This window comes from Halictus rubicundus, chromosome 1 (genome assembly GCF_050948215.1).
Source record: "Halictus rubicundus isolate RS-2024b chromosome 1, iyHalRubi1_principal, whole genome shotgun sequence".
In the NCBI taxonomy this organism is placed as follows: Eukaryota; Metazoa; Arthropoda; class Insecta; order Hymenoptera; family Halictidae; genus Halictus; species Halictus rubicundus.
In genome coordinates, this window is record NC_135149.1 from 24,833,283 (window position 1) to 24,855,997 (window position 22,715).

At 37.9% G+C, this 22,715-nt stretch overlaps 2 protein-coding genes and 1 pseudogene across 5 annotated transcripts in view; all 3 read left to right on the forward strand.

Moving 5' to 3' along the window:
- Positions 1–61: 61 nt before the first annotated feature.
- The window catches only part of LOC143358792 (membralin), a 135,259-nt gene continuing 112,605 nt past the window's right edge, over positions 62–22,715 (forward strand). The window contains exons 1-8 of one of the 4 annotated variants that reach the window (XM_076796265.1): positions 62–260; positions 1,071–1,489; positions 1,581–1,816; positions 1,912–2,131; positions 2,836–2,974; positions 3,064–3,298; positions 3,390–3,480; positions 9,724–9,781. In XM_076796265.1, the coding sequence (XP_076652380.1) occupies positions 1,217–1,489; positions 1,581–1,816; positions 1,912–2,131; positions 2,836–2,974; positions 3,064–3,298; positions 3,390–3,480; positions 9,724–9,781 (1,252 nt within the window). In that variant the 5' untranslated portion in view covers positions 62–260; positions 1,071–1,216. Of the gene's footprint in view, positions 261–648; positions 722–1,070; positions 1,490–1,580; positions 1,817–1,911; positions 2,132–2,835; positions 2,975–3,063; positions 3,299–3,389; positions 3,481–9,723; positions 9,782–22,715 lie in introns of those variants that run through there. The other 3 variants (XM_076796247.1, XM_076796274.1, XM_076796255.1) reach the window with 3 other exon arrangements.
- On the forward strand, positions 10,630–12,760 carry LOC143358663 (cytochrome P450 9e2 pseudogene; annotated as a pseudogene).
- Positions 14,076–20,154, forward strand: LOC143361644 (uncharacterized). The gene is made up of 2 exons (XM_076801218.1): positions 14,076–15,760; positions 18,273–20,154. Exons 1-2 carry the CDS (start codon positions 14,228–14,230, stop codon positions 19,845–19,847), a joined length of 3,108 nt encoding a protein of 1,035 aa, XP_076657333.1. The 5' UTR covers positions 14,076–14,227; the 3' UTR covers positions 19,848–20,154.

Consider the following 22,715-nt stretch of genomic DNA (forward strand, 5'->3'; position numbering starts at 1 on the left):
ACGGAATAGAGATTTTCAGAGTCATCAGTTTATAGAATTTTCTGGTATTATAAAGTTGGCAGCATTACAGAGCTAGGGACTAAATATACGTGTTCCGGAATATCAAAACATATGATGATGAAGTGACAATTTGACGAAAGTCGAATTTCTTATTACTTACAACCTGGATTTTCAAGAATTTGTGATTATCTTTAGTGACATCCAAAGGAACTATATCGTTGGAATATAGCATCAAATTTATTGTTGTGCTTTCAATCAAGGTACGATATGGTTGATTTGTCTTAAAAATTGTCAGCGGTCCCGTGTGTCAGCTGTGAAATGTCATGTCCGGATTTTAATGATTTATTAAAAACCGAATATATGCATAGAAAAATCTACAATAAACAATGTTTTCCAAATCTCTTTGTGATATGTAATTAATATTTTAAACTACTTAATTACGTAACAAAATATTTTGTTGCTACACACTGCTTGTAATAAGTAGTAAATTTTATGCATAATCACAAAAACAGATTAATTTAGTTGAAAGTTGTTATCAGTTTGTAATGAAAAATATAATTGTCAGATAGGTTATGGTCCATTAAATAGCTGTGTTGCAGGTTATGTTCCACGTTGGTTATGATTATGTTCCGAATTTCCTATATGTAATTTATGCAACCTGTTTTACAAAAGTTAAAATTTTGTTTTTGTTCTTCTCACGTATTTAAATATGAAACACTAGGTAACATTGTTTATTTTTTTTCTTGTACAATGTATCCGAAAAAAATAGTTTTTGAAATATTGTACAAAGCAGTAATAAATATGTGACAATCTAATATTTGTTGCAAGTGAGAATGTATTTTTGTTTATACTTTATACTTCTATTGCATTGCAGTCTAAATATATATTCATTATGTCAGGATCCATATTTTGAAATTTATAACTGATATATTTGTAAGAGGAAATCTTCGTTTTATAGTATTCGTCAATTCGTTGTTTATAATATAACGTTTATAATATAAAGCATATATTTAAGGAATATATAAAATATTAAATATTTTATGTTGTATAATCATCTTTCTCTGTTTCAGAATATTATAAAAAAGCGCTTGAATGTGGAAACAAACATGTACATCATGTATATATACTTTTTGAAAAATATAATGGATGAAGCTTGTGCGTGAACAATCTGTTAGATACACCATCACGTATTGAAAATAAATATTATATATTTAAAATGCCACAAGCTGATGGTGGTGCCATACCAGTAATAAATAATCAGAACGGTGCATCTGTACGTAATAACCCTAGTGGTGGTGATACGAGTCGGAGGACTTTAAATAATAATAACATGGATAATAATAATATGAGAAATAATAACAATCTAAACCCACTAGTTAATGTTCGAGACAGATTATTTCATGCAATATTTATCAAGGCAGCATTAACTTATGCGAGGGCATTTCCAAGGCCTGTCAGACGTGTGATAGAATTTATAGTTTTGTTAAAGGTGAATCATCTTTTGCTTATACTGTTAAATTTACAAATAAATAATACAACAGTGATGCAGTTATTATATAATTATGAATTATGTATTTCAGGCTATATTAGCATTTTTTGTGCTGGCTTATATCCACATAGTATTTTCACGTGCACCAATTAATTGTTTAGAACATATAAGAGATGATTGGCCACGGGATGGCATATTAAGAGTTGAAATACTTCGAAATGGAGGAGAAGATTATAGTATAGAAAAAAGCTATGCTAAGGAAGAGAAACTGAGACAAGAAAAAGTTGATAATTTAATCAATGCTTTGGGCATATTACCTACGGATGGGTAAGAGCAAATTCACTCTACAAATATTTAAGAAAAATTTATTGATGTCGGCATTTTATCGAACATACTAATTGTTGCCATTATTTTGTTAATAGATTTATAAATATTGAACCATCTGCCGTTGACGAAGATAGAGATGCTGGTAAAATATCTAACGATGAACACCACGATAATTTACCATTATTTGAGAAAGAAACCGTTACTAAAACTGTTTCTAGTCAGGCACAAGATCCAAATTTAAGTGTAAGTAATACAACAACAAGTCCTTCATATTCAACGAACCTTTGGAATGAAGTAGATACAAACAGTAAGCAAGTAGGTACCAATAATTGAACAACTGTCAGACAATTTACAGTAACTTTTCGAAATATTCGAGAAAATTTCGGATCCGTTATTCGGGCACTTTGAAGCAGGGAATCATTCTAACCAGGTTTACACAGCTTTTTCTAATGCAGAGAAAGATAAAAAACAAGACACTCGAGGAGTAAACGAGATAGGATATTATACGGTAGATGAGCTTGCTAAACGATTCCCAAAACTTCAGATATGAGTTGAATAACCTATTCGTGTACTAATTGCCCAACTGCAATTAGTTTGTTTTATTAAACATTGTTCAAATATTGGCATGCCGATGTTATTTTTATCAGAAAAATAATCTAACAATACATTGATATAGGTAGATGGTGGGCTTTTGTATATTCGGAGCTTTATTTAATAAACCAGCGGAATGAATAAGCAGAAACGCTAAACAATAAACAAATTTCTTACCTCAGCTTTTTCAAATAACATCTGCTCGTGATTCGAAAGATTATATTCTAAATTTATCACTATTCATGTAGGTTTGTTCCTCTTAGGATTGTCTTATCAATTAAAAGATACTCTGTACACATATTTAGAATCTATGTTTGTTGCTGTTGGGTCTAGAGAAATAGTCGAATCGTTCGAAGCGTTACTATGTATTTTTACATTCTTTAGACCCATTATTTTTCATTCATATAATTTCTTACTTAAAATTTCAGACATCCGACGAAAAAATAATACAATTAATAAACGTACTAAACAATACTGGAACAGAAGATGTAAATAAATCTAATACAGAGGATGTTATTCAACCTTTAAAGGAACAGAACTCTGAAACTGATAAAGCATCTAGACCAGGTAGAGTGAATTTATAATAGTAATCATCAGAAGAAGTTTCGTTTGTTTATATACTTGTTATATTTTTTAAAACTACTTACTGTTTTTAGATGATGGTTATATTGTAGAATATTCATTAGAATATGGTTTCTTGAGATTATCGCCTGTTGCCAGACAAAGGTTAAACATTCCTGTCAAAATTGTTACTTTGGATCCTGTCAATGATAAATGTTTTGGCGATGCATTTTCAAGATTAATACTCGACGAATTCTTGGGATACGATGATTTATTAATGGCGAGTATTAAGACTTTGGCGGAACACGAGGACAATAATGGTTTTTTAAGGTACAAAATTTGTGAAGTAATCGTATTTCTTAAATATTTCAACATTTTATGTGGAGTACAGCTCACAGGTTCTTTCACCTTTATTTTACAGAAACGTTGTAACTGGAGAACATTATCGATTTGTAAGCATGTGGATGGCTAGAACTTCGTATCTTGCTGCATTTTTCATCATGTTAGTGTTTGTAAGTATACATTCTCAACTGTAATATATGGAGTTTTGTGCTGTCGTCATGATTTCGACATTTACTTTTTTGCATGCATCGATTGCGTTATCTACCGGTTCAGGAATTTTACACGGTTTTTTACAAATTAGGAAGCCTTTCATTTTCGGCGATGAATCTGGAGAGCTCCTAAAGTTAGATTTAGTTGCATGCGCTACGTGTTTTCGATCCGGATATATTCCTCCCCGTCGAGGGGATGGTATCATACATACCCACGCGACAAACTGGTACGTGTAAAAGGATACGGCAATCAATTCAAAGTAACGCGCTGAGGTAGTCTGCGTTACACCCTCCCAACCCCTGCGTCCTCACGTTCTGCGATCCCTTTGGAGTTGAACCAGCGGGCATAAATCAACGTTATTAGGGGCATCGTATTCGTTACAGAGGCCCCAAGCCGGTAATTTCGTATCAAATTGTCTCCAAATAAGTTGTACTGTTACGTTGTTAGCCAGGATAATGATTGCCAGGTATTTCCAATCAGTAAAATTGAAAACCTTTCACCTCCTCGCATTCGAACCCGATTCGATCGCCTCTAATTAACGCAACGACAATTTATCCAAATTCCCGCTCGAAGAGACAAAAACGTTGATCTATCAAAATGTTTTTTGCTCGCCGGTTAAACGTTCGCTTAGGGCATCCTCGTTAACGGATAACTTTTGCCGTGTAATCAAAGACATAATCATATCAGTGCATTATCGGTAGCCACGTACCAACATAAACAGCGCGGATGCCAGATGGCTCGTGAAATTTCAGGGTATTCCCCGGGTGTTAGGAAGTGATTGGATCATACACAGACCAACGAATAGCTACGCTCGTGTTTAATGGGTTCACACCGTCAGAACAAATGAGTAATACTACATGCCACTAACCATGATTCAAATGCAATGCATTGTACGGCGGGCTACATCTAGTCCATATCTATGTACATATTCACGGCAGATATAGTGAAAAGCCAATTACTCCATGCATGAGTAATTTTACCAGAAGAAACGCTCGAATGTATTGACGAGATGGGAGAGGGAGAAATAGAGAGGGGCGAGGGACGAGAGAGTGAGAGGCAGATTGTTTATTAATCCCGGTTAAATATTCGAGCGAAATACATCGGGTCGCGAGTCGTTCACTTTTACAATCTCGGATTCGAAGCCCTTTAAATTTCGGTGTACAGTAATGTCTCTGTATATGGGAAACAGCTGTACGCGATATTTGTTAAAAATTTATATCCATCGCCGCAGGGTGTAGCTTTTGAGGAAGATCGAGACGAGGTGATCCAAATTTCGTCAAATAATTATGTAATATAACACTGCAGCTATTCAACACTGCACTATTATCCGAAAACTCACGTTTTGTCAATCGGTTCGGATAATAGAGGTTCCACTCTGTCGCGAATAAAACAAGTAAATACGATCGAAATTGTGTCGTGTTTGGTGTCGTATTAATCAGAAAAACGTCACGGATGTATTAACGACAGTTTCACAAACAAAATAATGCAGAACGGGAGAGTTTCCTCACTGAATTAGTATTGTCTCGCGACACCTGCCGGTGCCGACGTTCCGTTTACTCGCTGCCCTCTGCTTCGTTCCACGCGTATCACGGAATACGGTCTGTACCACTGTACAAGCGACACCTCGGCTCTCAAATTTTCCCATATATCGGGGCACTACCGTACAACGCTAGATTACATTGCGCGGTTCATTTAAAATTCAAGCATCTACACGAACAGGGAGTTAGTTACGGCCGTCCACCGTGACGCAACGTTCGCTGCGTCATGATTACGTTGATTGCCCTCGTTACGTTCGCAAATCACGGTTCTGCGAGCGCACCATCCGCAAAAAGCTGAAAGGAACGGTTTTGTTTAGCGTCGGGGCTAATTCTTGCGGGCCCCGGCCGGTTCTACAAGAATTACTAAATCTATCGAACCCCCTCAATTGGATTCTCGTCGGATTCTGACGATTCAATTTGCCCGACAATTATCGTTAGCCCAGTATTTTGAATTAAATACGTTGTTACTCTTTCATCGAGTTTCCGCGTAATATCGCGCGTACAGAGGCCCGGGGAACGCTTTGAATGTACTTGTAGTTGGGCGTGGGGGCGGGTGGAATGGTCGAGGGTCGGAGGGTCGGAGGGTCGGGGACAGAGGGCGAGCCCCGTGCAACAACACGTGAATGTTACTCCAGTGCTTGGAGTGCCACCTGGAACCACCCTCGGTCAACCCACCGTAAAGTCACGTGTACGGCACTGTCGTTATCCGCGGTACTACCCCGTATCTCCTGTGTCATGTGCACACGACATCGGGCCGATCTGTTCCAATACAATCCACCCTGCAACACTATTCTTCTTCGCCTGCCTCCTCCACCGTCCCACCGGCATCCCTTTTTATTCATTGAACTTTTGTCTCCCGTTCCGTCTCCACTTGGAATATTTTCCGCAACCCATATATCGAATGCGACCAGTTCACCGTGATTCGATTCGCTGTAGTCCTCCCGTGACCCGGGAGAACCGGGTGGACCCGAACGTGGTCCCCAGGCTGGCTCGTTTCTTGTATATTAACACTTTATTTACTGGAGGCCTATTAACAGGCTTCTCAATAATCGTGCTCTACCAAATGTGTAGGAATATTTTAAAGGAAACTCCTACGTCCTAGGTGTGACGTAACGGGTGGAGTGATTTCACACCGATTTCACCGAAGTACTTTATTTTACTTCGACAACTCGACTCTCAAACGACAATGTTCAATATCTCATCAACTCACTCTACAGACTCTCTCTGTACTGATTGACTCTCCACCGACTGACCCAACATCCTTTTTTTTTTTGGTTGTTTTTCACTTGTGTGAGGGGTTGTACAGTACCCGGGGAGAAGATTCCCTTCAACCTGTATTAGACCCAACGTTCCTCGCATTCGTCCCTTTTATAATAAGGCTCTCCTTCATTCTTCCTCTCTCGCACTCTCATTCTCTCTCTATCAGTTTCACATCCATTCGGAAAACCCAAACAGTCACGTACGCCCTGCGCTTGGCGCCCCTAAACACTTTACTCTTGCCACCGAGACCCAAACACTCTTCTTTCACACTTCGGCCCAAACAGACTTCCTCTCACGCAGGACCCAAACACGTTGGCGCCACGATGTCGCGTCCACAGTCACTCTAAACAATCATTCTAATACAGTGTCTCATTCACAAGCCTACAAACGGAAGCTTAAAAATCTTGTTTCGCACAATAATTCCAAACAAAATGATTGGATCAATCCGCTCCGCGTGGCATTGTTCTCTAGAGAATATCTCTGGGATATTTCGGAAACGAATCGTGAAAGATGAGCGACGGACATATGTATACGGAAAAGTTGCTCAGAATGTTAACCTTGACAACGGATGTCAAGGTGAAGGTCACTAGAGCTGGGTCCCCTTTCGTCAACATTTACCGGCAATATTGTCCGATGGTTACGGTGTCCTATTCATTGAATTGTTTCTGAACATGCACAATTAATAAACGCAACATACGTGACAAATTAATTCTGTTGCGAAAACATATTTGCACGAAGGCAAATAACAAACGATATCTACGTTGCTTCAAATAATAAACAGGTAATAAACAGTTAATACACGTTACTTGGACAGTGTTTCAATGAACACATAAAAAAGAAAATAACAATTACGTGGGCTTCTGTTTCCTATATGTCGGAAGAGAAAAAACAATAAGTTTAACACAAGACTGAAAATTACTCGATCTTAATCTGAATTGAATTGAATTATTGGAGCTTCCCCTGCAACGATCATTGGCCGTATGATAAATGGGAATTGTTGCAAAAAACAACAGCATTAGGAGAAAAAAAGATACGTTCGTAAGCCAATTGTCGACGGGCAAAACGGAAAATTGGGAGTCGATGCTATTTTTAAATCACAAAAGCCTTGCGACTCGAATACAAATGAAAATTCTACTATCTCAGATCAGAGTAAAACGACTTTGTCATACATGATGGCGCCAATGATGTCATAGAAGACCGTACACATTCGCCGCACTGGCAACGAGCTGTTCAATACCAGCACGAGAATCGTCAAATTACCACGAACGTGGGGTAATAGACAAAGGTATAATTTCGTTCGCTCAAGTACTATCAATTGACGTACGCGGCAGGTCGGAACTCGGTGACCAACAAAAATTATCCGAAGAACTATCGTGTTGCAAACTGTTGCGTCGACAACTGTCTTCAAATATCGGATGTTCGCACGGTGCCCTGTTTCAAAAGCGTTCTCAGCTAAACTCGATGGCAAATTTCGAGTTTACAGGTATTTCTCTTCAAGAGGCGAAGCCAGGGAATAATAGCCAGGGATCGAATCTGTGAAATACAATGTAGGCGAGCATGATTGTTAAAACGTCTACAAAACGGATGTTGCAAATGGTGTTACTTATTACAAGGGGGGCAGCGTTCGATGCGAAAGTAGTTTCGCATAGACCAAACTTTAGAAACATTCCAGCATATGATATTCAGTGAAATGAATGCAAGGAGTCGTGCATTTGACCAAATTCATTGGTATGGTCAATATATATATATATATATATATATATATATATATATATATATATATATATATATATGCATAAAAATCGTCAAAAGTGGTTTAGATACAACGTATTAAGATAGTATAATAATCACGTTTCTCGCATTCTAAGAGTTAAATTTTGATTCCATGTCATCGTGCTGATTGTTCATAAAGGATCGTCAAGGGATTTCAACAATGTTTTTGTGCTTCGTTCGAATCTCTAGAGGCGTGCTATACTTAACCCTCGAACTCCTGCGAGTTCTAAGCCTATGCCGGAGCCATTTCTGACCTACACCAATATATCACTAATACAGTTTTCCTTCGATATAAGACGATGGCGCGGGACCGGCTTTCGTCGTATTTCGGATCAAGAAGAAGAAGAGGGGATAGCGATTTTCTTATTTCGGAATAGAAAGCGTCGTCTTATATCGGAATAAAATTGTACATATTGAGGGTCTCTCGAACGAAGAGTCACGGTGGGGATAATATTTAAAATAAAATCCCTTTTTGAGTGGTGAGGCTATATTTTTTCGTCAGGTCTTTTTTTGCAAATAACACCGGCGCATCTGCAAAGCACGATTAAACGATACCGTCGCTAAGGTCGCTCATTGCAAATAAATAGTAAATTATCGCCGGGGCGTCAGGTGCTAGTTCAATCCGAACCGATCGCAATTCAATTGCACTATTCGCTCCCAACCAAATAACCGTGCGCGTACCGCACGATTCGCAATTTGCCTCGTAACTGTAGCTTTATCGTAATCCCTTTCTTTTTTTTATGAAAAAAAAAAACATATTTTTATTCATGCCGAGTACTGATTTGCGCGATCCGATGACCGGATAATCTCGATCGCTATTACATTTTCGTCCATACGTATTTCAGATCCTAATTCTATTTGAAGAAAATGTTGTGGTTCGTAAAAATTATATACTTCTTGCTATGGCTATTATCCTGTATTAACATATGGTTTGTATATTCAGCTCGAATAGTTCTAACCTTGTGCAATAGAGGTCCATTGCCTAATTTTTATGAAGCAATGCGTTGGTACGTGTTTTCATTGTTCTGTAGAATAGATATAATAAAAAGAAAGTGTACGAAGCGTTTGTACAATTTTCGAAATTAACAAGAGAGACGACAAATATAATACAATTTTCATCGGACTCAAAACGGTTGATTTTACTATCGCCCGTGTAAATTAGTCTGTTCCAACACATAAAACTTCGTTCGCGTGTTATTTGCGAATCTGTTCTTTTCGCTCTTTTCATTTGCAAAATATTTTTTCCGAACAACTCTGCCGTGAAAGCTACGATTTTTTAAAAATTTACGCTCCTAGCTAACAGATAAATCAACGCTTAAATATTGTTTTAAATGCACAGCAATTTTTATTGTATTTGCCTTTGGAATTTCTTTAATAATCGAATCATGATCCGAGCAATATATTGATTGATTTTCGGCGAATGGGATTTTAATAAATTAATGTATACAAATCCGAATTCAGGCAACAGTTACAATTCATCGCTAATTGTCATGGAGTTTTTACTGTTTCTTACAATATTATCGACTAGACACTTAGTAAATAATTTAGAGGGATTTAACACTTAATTCCGATCTAGAGAATTTTACTGTAATATTAACTGTTTACTGTAATATAAAATTATTTTTCTTTCAGACTATCTCCATTTCGATGTTGCTGCGGTATTCGCATCATCAAATTTTCGTGTTTATCGGTAAGTGTTTACAAATGTGTTGATTGTATTAAAAATAGCTTGACGTTCTTTTTAAATTTTATATTTCAAGTTTCAACATTTTCACATTTAATTTCGTTTTTAAAACATGTTATCGTCTTATTGATGAACATTGTTTAATTGTTACTGGTCCATTACCGAATAACAGTTCAATTATTTATAGAGTTATTTATAAACTTTTTATTTTTCTGTATTTGCTAATCTTAGTTGATAAATTGTAATGGATATTTTTTACATTTTTGAAAATGCGATTTATAAGTATGTTTATATATTTATATATTTCAGTAAGTTCAATATCGAAATTTAAAAAGAAATATTAACTGCAACCATACATTTTACTTAATTTTCAACATTTTAGGAGATTCTTTTAAAAAAGCAGACATGATCACTGATCAACCCTGTACAGTTCTTCTGTAATTCTGTAACTTTGAAGTTACATATGTATATATATGTCAATATTTTTGAGTCTAATATATCTTGTTCTGTGTGTCAATTTTTATTTCACACATCTCAGTAAATTCACTTTTTATACAAATGCGAAATTTTGAAATTGCAATGTATCATTGAAGTAGCATTTTCTCATCGATATATCTAATTTCGAACTATGTTACTTGAACTGAAAACTTATCTTTCTGATCTCCTTCTTCATTTTGTTCAAATTGACTACTTTAAACCGGCATAATAAGTTCGACGTGCCTACCATTGGCGCATGCGATAGTTCGCAATCAACGAGAGTAGCAAATCATCCGTCTCGTACGTAACAATAGGGTCAGGGTCTTCACTATACACTGAGATGACGCGTTATCATGTATGTACATATAGTACACGCCCCGTTAATATCTGTCGCGCCTGTGTAATTGTGATCAGTTCAAGAGAGGCCAGCGAGAAGTGTCATAACACGGCTCCAGCCATGGAGTTGATGTCGAATTGGTCCGTGTTCTGGATGCTAGTGGTAACTGTGATCGTCATTTGCTTGACGAAAGTTATATCAGTGATACATCATCAGGCAACCTATTGGAAAAAACGCGGAGTACCTAGCGCGCCAAACGAAACATGGCGAATGTTTTTCCGGCGTGTGACATTCTTGGACATATTCAAAAAACTTTACAACTACCGCACAGACGTCAGATACATCGGGGTGATGGACTTCACTGTCCCAACCGCCCTGATAAGGGACCCAGAATTGATCAAAGAACTGGGCATCAAACAATTCGACCACTTCACGGATCACAGGACCTTCCCAGACGAAAAAGTGGAGCCACTTTTTGGGAAGAACGTGTTCTCCTTGAAAGGTGATCGCTGGAAGAAGATGAGGAACACGTTGAGCCCGTTCTTCACATCCAGCAAGATGAAGTTCATGTTCGGCCTGGTCTCCAAAAGCTCCCACGAATTCTTCGACTATTTGTACAGCCATCCCGAGCTCTGTTCCATGGTGGACGCGAAACAAACGTTCACAATCTTCACGAACGATGTGATCGCTACCTCAGCCTACGGCATCAGTGTGAATACATTGAAGGACCGGGACAATGAATTCTACAGAGTGGGAACCAAGATCTCAAGGTCTTTAGGCTCTCTGAACATAATCAAGCTTATATTGTTACGCACGTTTCCCCGTTTGTCCAAAATGGTCGGGTTAACAGTGTTTCCTCCAGCAGCGATAGACTTCATTCGAAAGATTATCAGGGAAACTGTGAAGAAACGGGAGGAGCTTGGCATAGTCAGGCCAGATATGATACATTTGCTGATGCAGGCTAGGGACGCGCAAACAGATAACAAGATCAGCCTGGACGATATGGTTGCTCAGGCATTTGGGTTTTTCATTGCTGGCTTTGATACAGTGTCCACGGCCATGTCCTTTATGACTCTCGAACTGGCGAATCATCGAGATATTCAAGATAAACTGAGGGACGAAGTAGATCGCTACCTTGCCGAGGATAATGGAGAGATTTCGTACGAGGCTCTGTCGAAGATGGAATATCTGGACATGGTGGTTTCAGAAACGCTTAGGAAATATCCTATAGTTCCTTTTATCGATAGAGTCTGCGTGCAGCAGTACGAACTGCCCCCTGCTGCACCCGGTTACAAAAGTACCACCATATACCCTGGTCAAAACCTTTGGTTCCCTGCTTGTGCGTTGCATTATGATCCACAGTATTTCCCTGATCCGGAGAAGTTTGATCCTGAACGATTCAACGAAGAAAACAAGAAGAATATTGTCCCTTGTACGTACATGCCTTTTGGACTCGGACCTAGAATGTGCATTGCAAATCGTTTCGCGTTGATGGAAATTAAGATTATGATAGTTTATCTGATGCAAAAGTTTGTGATCGAGCCTAACGAGAAGACGAAACCGCTTGTGTCTGATAGAATGAATTTCCAGATGCAACCGATAGATGGGTTCTGGTATACTTTGAGGAAAAGGGATGATTCTCCTTTAGTAAAATAAGTATCTTGTACACTAGTTTTAAGACAACAGAAAGTTTTGATTTAACGGAAGTTAGATGAATGAATTTATTTCTTCTTTTGATACGTTAGGCAAGTCGAAGACAATATGAAAATATTCTTGAATCGATGTCCTTGTTGTCCATATTGTGAAAATTATGTTATTCTTACCTCAAATAATCAGCAAAAAATTTGTAAAACTTTAATATGTATAATTTTTCGGAAAAATCAGTCGTTGCATCAAGGTTTTCAATTCTTCTAATGTTTTCACAGTTTTCTAGTTAGTTTATTCTAATTATCACTTCCGTGATTATTGATTTCTTTGATCGTTATTGTTATTGAGCTAAGATATTCTTAAAATTTAAGAGCGCACAGGTTTGTTTTTTTCTACGTATGATGTCATGAATAAAATTAAGCGGAAGCATTGTGGGTTAGCATGAGTACCCTGTTATGTTGTATCAAGGGAATTGTAAGATTGGAATGTATGTAGAATTTCGAAATTACAATATGTTGGTATACAATCGAAAAGTTATTTATTAATTTTCATTTATTCCTGCGAGGGACATTTAAATTTCTACTTTTTGTGCGACATAAGAGCCTTTATACAAATTTAATGTCGTTCCTTTTTTCTACATGAGAATGAGATTATAGATTGTGTACATTTTCTTTTTTATTTGTAAACCTACTTCTTTGAGATCAACGTTTATCCTTTTATTGCACCCACTATAAATAGTTAACAAATTAAATTGGCTACTCGAGGATCAGAATTTAGAACAAAGTTAGAAATGTCTTAGTTTTACACCCACACTCTAAATTTTGCAGCGTCGATAGTAATTTAAAATGACATTTATCACGTGCTTTGATGTATAACGAGGGAAGTATATTGACGATAATTATACGCAATAACGGACGCGTGTTCAACATCGAGAAGTGTTTACATGCTGATAACAATGATAACTAGATATCTAGATAAACATAATCTTTAATTTCATCATGATTTCCAAGAAATTGAAAACACTTATTGTTCTTTAGGTTTAGAGACGATAAATACTTCAACCCAAAATGATTCATATAGTGTTCTATTATCTGAACACTCATATTCCACTGATTAGTTTGGATATTAAAAAATTGCCCAAATTGCGTCGTGTTTGTTGTCAGTTTTAATAGAAAAATTTCACGAATACCTTGTTAGAATTATCAAGAAAAACTAATTAAAAACAAAAATGTTTTGTCACTGACAACATACGAATCTAGTCTCGACCGAGCAGTATACTATAATAGGAATGTATTTAATTTTCCTGGCTATCTGTGATTTTCAATCGAATAATTAATGTTCACGTTAAGATAAGTAGTTTCCACTGAACAAGTGATTCGCATTAACGTTTTAAACCCATACCTGGAACTGGGCTTGCAAGAATAATAATTTTTTTTATCACTGATCAACCCTGTACAGTTCTTCTGTAATTCTGTAACTGTGAAGTTACATATTTATATATATGTCAATATTTTTGAGTCTAATATATCTTATTCTGTGGGTCAATCGTTATTTCACAAATCACAGTAAATTCACTTTTTATATAGTGTGAAATTTTGAAATTGCAAAGTATCATTGAAGTAGTATCTTCTCATCGATATATCTAATTTCGTACTATGTTACTATGGATTATATATCGAGACATTGATTCAGATCCCTGAATTGAAAACTTATCTTTCTGATCTTCATCTTCATTTTGTTCCAATTGACTACTTCAAACCGGCCTAATATGTTCGACGAGCCTACCGTTGGCGCATGCGATAGTTCGCAATAAACGAGAGTTGCAAATCATCCGTCTCGTACGTAACGATAGGGTCAGAGTCTTCACTATACACTGAGATGGAACGTTATCGTGTACGTATAGTATACGCCTCGTTAATATCTCCCGCACCTGTGTAATTGTGATCACTTCAAGAGAGGCCAGCGAGCAGTGTCATAACACGCCTCCAGCCATGGAGTTGATGTCGAATTGGTCCGCGTTCTGGATGCTAGTGGTAACTGTGATCGTCATTTGCTTGACGAAAGTCATAACAGTGATACATCATCAGGCCACCTATTGGAAAAAACGCGGAGTACCTGACGCGCCGAACGAAACATGGCGAATGTTTTTCCGGCGTGTGACATTCTTGGACGTCATCAAAAACCTTTACAACTGCCGCACAGACCTCAGATACATCGGGGTGATGGACTTCACTGTCCCAACCGCCCTGATAAGGGACCCAGAATTGATCAAAGAACTGGGCATCAAACAATTCGACCACTTCACGGATCACAGGACCTTCCCAGACGAAAAAGTGGAGCCACTTTTTGGGAAGAACGTGTTCTCCTTAAAAGGTGATCGCTGGAAGAAGATGAGGAACACGCTGAGCCCGTTCTTCACATCCAGCAAGATGAAGTTCATGTTCGGCCTGGTCTCCAAAAGCTCCCACGAATTCTTCGACTATTTGTACAGCCATCCCGAGCTCTGTTCCATGGTGGACGCGAAACAAACGTTCACAATCTTCACGAACGATGTGATCGCTACCTCAGCCTACGGCATCAGTGTGAATACATTGAAGGACCGGGACAATGAATTCTACAGAGTGGGAACCAAGATCTCAAGGTCTTTAGGCTCTCTGAACATAATCAAGCTTATATTGTTACGCACGTTTCCCCGTTTGTCCAAAATGGTCGGGTTAACAGTGTTTCCTCCAGCAGCGATAGACTTCATTAGAAAGATTATCAGGGAAACTGTGAAGAAACGGGAGGAACTTGGCATAGTCAGGCCAGATATGATACATCTGTTGATGCAGGCTAGGGACGCGCAAACAGAGAACAAGATCAGCCTGGACGATATGGTTGCTCAGGCATTTGGGTTTTTCATTGCTGGCTTTGATACAGTGTCCACGGCCATGTCCTTTATGACTCTCGAACTGGCGAATCATCGAGATATTCAAGATAAACTGAGAGAGGAAGTAGATTGCTACCTTGCCGAGGATAATGGAGAGATTTCGTACGAGGCTCTGTCGAAGATGGAATATCTGGACATGGTGGTTTCAGAAACGCTTAGAAAATATCCTATAATTCCTTTTATCGATAGAGTCTGCGTGCAGCAGTACGAACTGCCCCCTGCTGCACCCGGTTACAAAAGTACCACCATATACCCTGGTCAAAACCTGTGGTTCCCTGCTTCTGCGTTGCATTATGATCCACAGTATTTCCCTGATCCGGAGAAGTTTGATCCTGAACGATTCAGCGAAGAAAACAAGAAGAACATTGTCCCTTGTACGTACATGCCTTTTGGACTCGGACCTAGGATGTGCATTGCAAATCGTTTCGCGTTGATGGAAATTAAGATTATGATAGTTTATCTGATGCAAAAGTTTGTGATCGAGCCTAACGAGAAGACGAAACCGCTTGTGTCTGATAGAATGAATTTCCAGATGCAACCGATAGATGGGTTCTGGTATACTTTGAGGAAAAGGGATGATTCTCCTTTAGTAAAATAAGTATCTTGTACACTAGTTTTAAGACAACAGAAAGTTTTGATTTAACGGAAGTTAGATGAATGAATTTATTTTTTCTTTTGATACGTTTGGCAAGTGGAAGACAATATGAAAATATTCTTGAATCGATGTTCTTGTTGTCCATATTGTGAAAATTATGTTATTCTTACCTCAAATAATCAGCAAAAAATTTGTAAAACTTTAATATGTATAATTTTTCGGAAAAATCAGTCGTTGCATCAAGGTTTTCAATTCTTTTAATGTCTTCACAGTTTTCTAGTTTGATTATTCATGTTTGTTGGATATGCACGAAATCCGTCAGTCTAATTATCACTTTCGTGATTATTGATGTCTTTGGACGTTATTGTTATTGAGCCAAGATATTCTTATGATAAAATTTAATAGCGCACAGGTTTGCTGTTTTGTACGTATGATGTCATGAATAAAATTAAGCGGAAGCATTGTGAGTTAGCATGAATACCCTGTTATGTTGTATCAAGGAAATTGTAAGATTGAAATCCATGTACAGTTTCGAAATTATGTGTTGGTATACAATTGAAAAGTTATTTAGTGATTCTCGTTTATTCCTGCGAGGGACATTTAAATTTCTACTCTTTGTGCGACATAAGAGCTTTTAAATAAATTTTATGTCGTTCCTTTTTTCTACATGAGAATGAGATTATAGATTGTGTACATTTTCTTTTATATTTGTAATCCTACTTCTTTGAGATCAACGTTTATCCTTTTATTGCACCCACTATAAATAGTTAACAAATTAAATTGGCTACTCGAGGATCAGAATTTAGAACAAAGTTAGAAATGTCTTAGTTTTACACCCACACTCTAAATTTTGCAGCGTCGATAGTAATTTAAAATGACATTTATCACGTGCTTTGATGTATAACGAGGGAAGTATATTGACGATAATTATACGCAATAACGGACGCGTGTTCGACATCGAGAAGTGTTTACATGCTGATAACAATGATAACTAGATATCTAGATAAACATAATCTTTAATTTCATAATGATTTCCAAGAAATTGATAACACTTATTGTTCTTTAGGTTTAGAGACGATAAATATTTCAACCCAAAATGATTCATATACTGTTCTATTATCTGAACACTCATATTCCACTGATTAGTTTGGATATTAAAAAATTGCCCAAATTGCGTCGTGTTTGTTGTCAGTTTAAATAGAAAAATTTCACGAATACCTTGGTGAAAGTATCAAGAAAAACTAATTAAAAACGAAAATGTTTCGTCACTGATAACATACGAATTTAGTCTTTCGACCGAGCAGCATACTATAATAGGGATGCATCTAATTTTCCTCGCTATCTGTGATTTTCAATCGAATAATTAAGGTTCACGTTAAGATAAATAGTTCCCACCAAACAGCTGATTCGCATTAAAGTTTCAAACCCATACCTGGAACTATTAAATCATTTTTTAAAAATTTATTTAATAAAAATAATCGTTTCGCAAGACTCTGGGGATTACCCGAATTGAACGCTTCATATTATTTTGTCAAAATTGTCGCGTTATCGTTTCCTGTTCGCCAATTTATCAATCGATCTATTATATCGCAAGGTGGACGACCTCCGTAGCAGTACCGTTAAAGCAATAGGATCAATTAATCCTCGTGCCTGTTTTAACAATACATCAAATCCAATGTAGTATTTCAAGTATCAAGTTTATCGGTCTGGATCTGGATAAAAATCGTTAACATCTTGGCCGCCGTGCGACACATTGACTTATCTTTTTAATGTAATCGTTGCATCAGTTAAGTACTGTACATTGCTATAACAATTACACTGCGTGTCTTTCTGTGAAATAAAAATTTTCTTTGTCAATTGCAAGAAACAGGAACAAAGTTCAAATTCTTTTGTTTCTTTAATAATTTCAATATGCTGAAGGTAATATACAGCGACGTTCTTAAATTCTTTTAAACTCCACCTAAACGCATAACCACAACAAACTGCTATATAAATGCGTAAAATCCGTAGTAGGTAATTATTTACAAAAGGGTACTCTTCTCCGATTTTGATGACCTTGAAATATGTTGTACGGTAAAAATGTCGCTCTGCCATCGATTTTAGATATTCGCGAAAAAGAGTGTTACGGTGTAACTACAGCAAATTCCGTCATTTCCCAATTAATGGGGTTCGTCCTTTAGGTTACAAAGCCTAAACGTTGGGACTACGGAAGCATCGATGGTGGGGATCAGGACTTTTGGGGGTTTCAGGAGTTTTTTTTCCAGCTCCTAACAGTACTGCCTTTCGGCCTTGTTTCCCGAGATATTAAAAAATAAAAAAATTTTTTAGTCTTTTGCCACCTTTTACCACCTAACATCCTTCTGAGCATGTTCATACCTATTTTAAGAAACGGCGTTAATTTCTGTGAGTAATCGTGGTACAAACTTCGGAGGTCAGTAATCCGATATCTTGTATCAATCCCCTCTTTCGTGGCCAGGCGTGGCTGTGCATACATGCACGCGGTCACTTATAAAAATCGGCAATGAGTGGTCGTCGTTACTGTTGGACATTTCCCACGATGGAGTTTGCTTCAGGCTTGTATGCGTTTGGAATACTGGTGGTCACTCTCGTCGTCGTCTGTTTGACGAAGTTCGCGACATTACTGTACCAGAAACACACCTACTGGAAGAGGCATGGGGTTCCGAACACGCAAGATTTACCAAACTCTGGATGGCGATGGTTGTTCCCGCGAGTAACATTCTTAGAATACATCAAGTTCATTTATACGAATCATACGGAGGCGAAATACTTTGGGATAATACAGTTCTTGCGCCCTACCGTCGTACTAAAAGATCCTGAATTAATCAAAGACATCGCTATAAAACACTTCGACCACTTCACGGACCATAGAAACGTGCTCAACGAAGAGCAGGACCCAATCTTCGGTAGCAACCTGTTCTCCCTAACTGGCAATCGTTGGAGGAAAATGAGGAACACCTTGAGCCCCTTCTTCACGTCCAGCAAAATGAGATTCATGTACGGCCTGGTCTCCAAGTGCTCCCACGATTTCTTCGACTATCTCCACCATCATCCTGAGCTCTGTTCCATGGTGGATGGCAATGCGACATTCAAAAGATTCACAAACGACGTGATCGCGACATCAGCGTTTGGCATCAGCGTGAACTCTCTGAAAGACAGGGACAACGAGTTCTACCGGACAGGAATCGAGATGACCAACCTGATCAAATCGATAACCCCCATCAAGTTCATGATGCTGAGTCTGTCCCCCCGACTGTGCAAGATGATGGGAGTATCGATATTGCCGAAATCGACGAAGAGCTTCTTTCGCAAGACCATTTCGGACACTGTTAGGATCCGGAAGGAGCAAGGTATAGTCAGACCAGACATGATCCATTTGCTGATGCAGGCTAAGGAGGAGCAGAAGCTCGCTGAAATCTCCGTCGACGACATAGTCGCCCAAACGTTCATATTCTTCGTGGCTGGTTTCGACACCGTGTCCACGATGATGAGCTTCATGACTTTGGAGCTGGCGATGAATCAGGATGTTCAGGACAAGCTGAGAGAGGAAACGGATCGCTACCTCGCCGAAGAGAACGGAGACGTCACCTACGAGGCTTTGTCGAAGATGGACTACATGGAGATGGTGATTTCCGAAACGCTGAGGAAGTATCCCACTGTTGCGATCACTGACAGGGTCTGCGTGGAGAAGTTCGAGCTACCACCTGCCGGGCCTGGTTACAAACCTGCTACTGTCTACCCTGGTGAAGATGTTTGGATACCCATTCAAATGCTGCATTGGGACCCGAAGTACTTTCCTGACCCGGAGAGGTTTGATCCAGAACGATTCAGCGAGGAGAATAAGAAGAACATTGTTCCTTATAGTTATTTGCCTTTTGGACTTGGGCCTAGAATGTGCGTTGGCAATCGGTTCGCGTTAATGGAGGTGAAGATCATGATGGTTCACCTTCTGCAGAGATTTGTGATAGAGCCTAACGAGAAGACGAAGCCGGTGGTGTCGAAGAAAAATCTTTTTCAGATTCTGCCGGACGACGGGTTTTGGTATACTTTTAGGAAAAGGGATGCTTAGGGAGGCTCTTGTGCGATTATTGTTGTTCTATCTTGGACTTGGTGTATTTCTGATGAAACTGTAATGGTAGAAGAAGGGATCCGTTCGTTAACCCCTTACTGTACAATTTTTTTTCTTCTAATTGTGTTATTTTACAACTTTTCTATGTGGGCCTATATTGAAAATTTAAACAAATACGTTTTGTAGATCTGTGTCAATTGAAGACTGAAAATTTCATAAAAATTGGTTAGTATTAATCATTGCATAATTTCATCTTTCCGATTATCATGTTTTCTGCAGTTTGTCTCATTGTATCTAATGACTTAGTATTTACCGCATTTGCCTTTTTATAGTGTCGCGTATTCTGAGAAATAAAGACGAACGCAAATAAGTTTTGCTGATTTCCTGTGACGGGATACTAAGTCCTTACGCGGTCTAAGTGCCAGGGACTTTTTGCCCCAATGATACCTTCACACTGCTATCGATATATGAAATAATTATCTTTCAGATAGAAACCAAAGCGTATATAGGTTGCTGAAAGATCTTACAATCGTAGTGTGTATCAGAGTTGGTCAGTAATTAATTACATGAGTATTTAATTACATCTTCAATTACACGAGCAAAAGTGGCCTATAATTTCAATAAGGAAACGGTTAAATGGTCCAAAACATAAAAATTAGTGGTTCGAAAGAACAATTACACTGAAGTAATTGTTGACTCAATTAACTCAATTACTGTAGTCGTGTTAAGTAATTGCAATTACTCCTTTCAGTAATCTCCTATTACTTCTTTCATTGAGGCTCTCCATTACAATTACTTCTTGAAGCTAAGTAATTGCAATTACTTGTAATTTAAATGACCTTGTAATTGTAATTTAAGTCTTAGCAATTAAAATTACATTGTAATTGCAGCAATTAAATTACAAATAACAAAAAAAAAAATTGTCGCATTTCCGCTCAACAACCTCTTGGGTTAAATACATGGGTATCAAAATAAATAGGTATCTAATTACGTTTTTTAGTGAGTAATTGCAAGTAATTGCAACTACCAATTACAATTACTTGTAATTGCATTAAAAATACTTGAAATTGCAGAAACAAAATTACAGTTACATATAATTCTAATTGGTAATTGCAATTAATCTGGCTCAACCAGTAGTTGTAATTGCGGACCACAATTACAATTACAGTGATTCATCAAGTAATTGCGATTACCAATTACAATTACATGTAACTGTAATTTTATTTCTGCAATTTCAAATTACAGTAATTGATAAGTAATTGTAATTGTAATTGAAATTACGTTTTGCCCAACTCTGGTATGTATACTTGTAGTTACATGTCAGCAGCTCGGGTCTTGTCGTCGTCGGGACACTATTCTTTGATGCGGTGTCGAACGTAGAAAAGTGCAGCGATAGTCACCGCCAACACGTCGTAATTCGTGTGTCCTATGAGTTATCTGTCAAAGTCACAGCGGGGAAATGCTGCCGACGAGACCCTGTTATGTTCACACTCCTCGGCGACGGCGGCAGCTCTCGAGCTTCTTGATCCCTCACGGAGTATACCCCGCGGCAGTGGGGATAATTCCGCGACTGCTAACTCAGAAGTCTCGGCGACGTATATCCCGGATTCACTGTATTTACTTCTTACAAGGAGATACAATAAATGCGATTATCTCCAGAACTATTCGTTATTGGAAAAAATGTTTCATACAAGACTGTTTCTGTTTCGAGCGGGATGTAATCCAGTGCCGCTATTTTATTTGTAAGTGTTCGCATGAAGGTGACGTGAAGGTCATCTTTATTTTTTTTTTATGGAACCATATAATTTTGTATGCGCCATTCGATGCATCTCGGTATTCCGAATAGAAATGTATTAATCTATTTATGTCGAAAAACCATTACTTTGGGAGATATTTTAATTTTACGTTAGTTGAAACCCGTAATTATTTTTGCGTCAACCGAACAGTATGACAAAATGAGTTCGCAGGGATGCGGTTCTACTGTGCGAGGTTGTTTTGTATCTAGACACGCAGATAGTGTTGCGCGAGGGTAACGGGACCGGTATTTAGCCGTTTTATATGGTGGTATAGCGAAAATGAAATACATGGGAACGGTGGTATCAGAGACAGTCAGAATGCACTCTCTTGTTGCGTTCATCGATAGGCAATTCACATTGAAATTCGAATTACCTTCGGCTGGATTTGGTTGCAACGGTGTAACTGTACACCCAGGTGAATGAGTTTGATTTTCTGTTCGCGTGTTACACCTGCACCTCAACTATTTGCTTGATTTCTGTGTATCCCGAGCACAATCGAAGCAATAATTTAATTTTTCGCAATTACACGAGCCAATAAATATTCATTTCCATTGTATTTCAATACACTAAAAGTCGAACGTACGAGTAACGCTTGCAAGCTTTAATCAAAAGTATAATAAATTGTTCTGCAATCTCTGCGTTAATTTCAGTTGCATCGGTGATCAGCTGGAATTGGTTTACTACACTGTAACACAGTGTTACGTTACAATGCCAGTTTTCATTATGCCACTGACAATCGTATTCATTATTGTTCTGTCATCCGTATTCGGTTCATACGATTATCGTTTCAAACTCTAGTATGTAATATCGGTTACATAATGTCAACATTAAAAACGCCAAATACTAAACGGAACTGCATTTTAATATGTTTTATAAAAATTTGTAATGTAAGCTTAATGCGCATACGAATAAAGAGAAATTGACTTGATAATTCTCTATAAAAACATGGCTAGTATTCCATTAATTGTAAAATAAAAAACTAAAAATATATACTGACTCTGGGAATTTTACACATCCAGAATGTTATACATTTTGTAAATTTTTTTTTCACAGCTGATAAGATTATATCTTT

What these genes read in the sequence shown, in the direction of transcription:
- LOC143361644 (XM_076801218.1), top strand. Translation starts at nt 14,228, where the DNA reads ATGGAGTTGATGTCGAATTGGTCCGCGTTCTGGATGCTAGTGGTAACT. An exon ending in ATGATTCTCCTTTAGTAAAA is followed by an intron (nt 15,761 to 18,272) that starts TAAGTATCTTGT and finishes GGTCACTTATAA; the next exon opens with AAATCGGCAATGAGTGGTCG.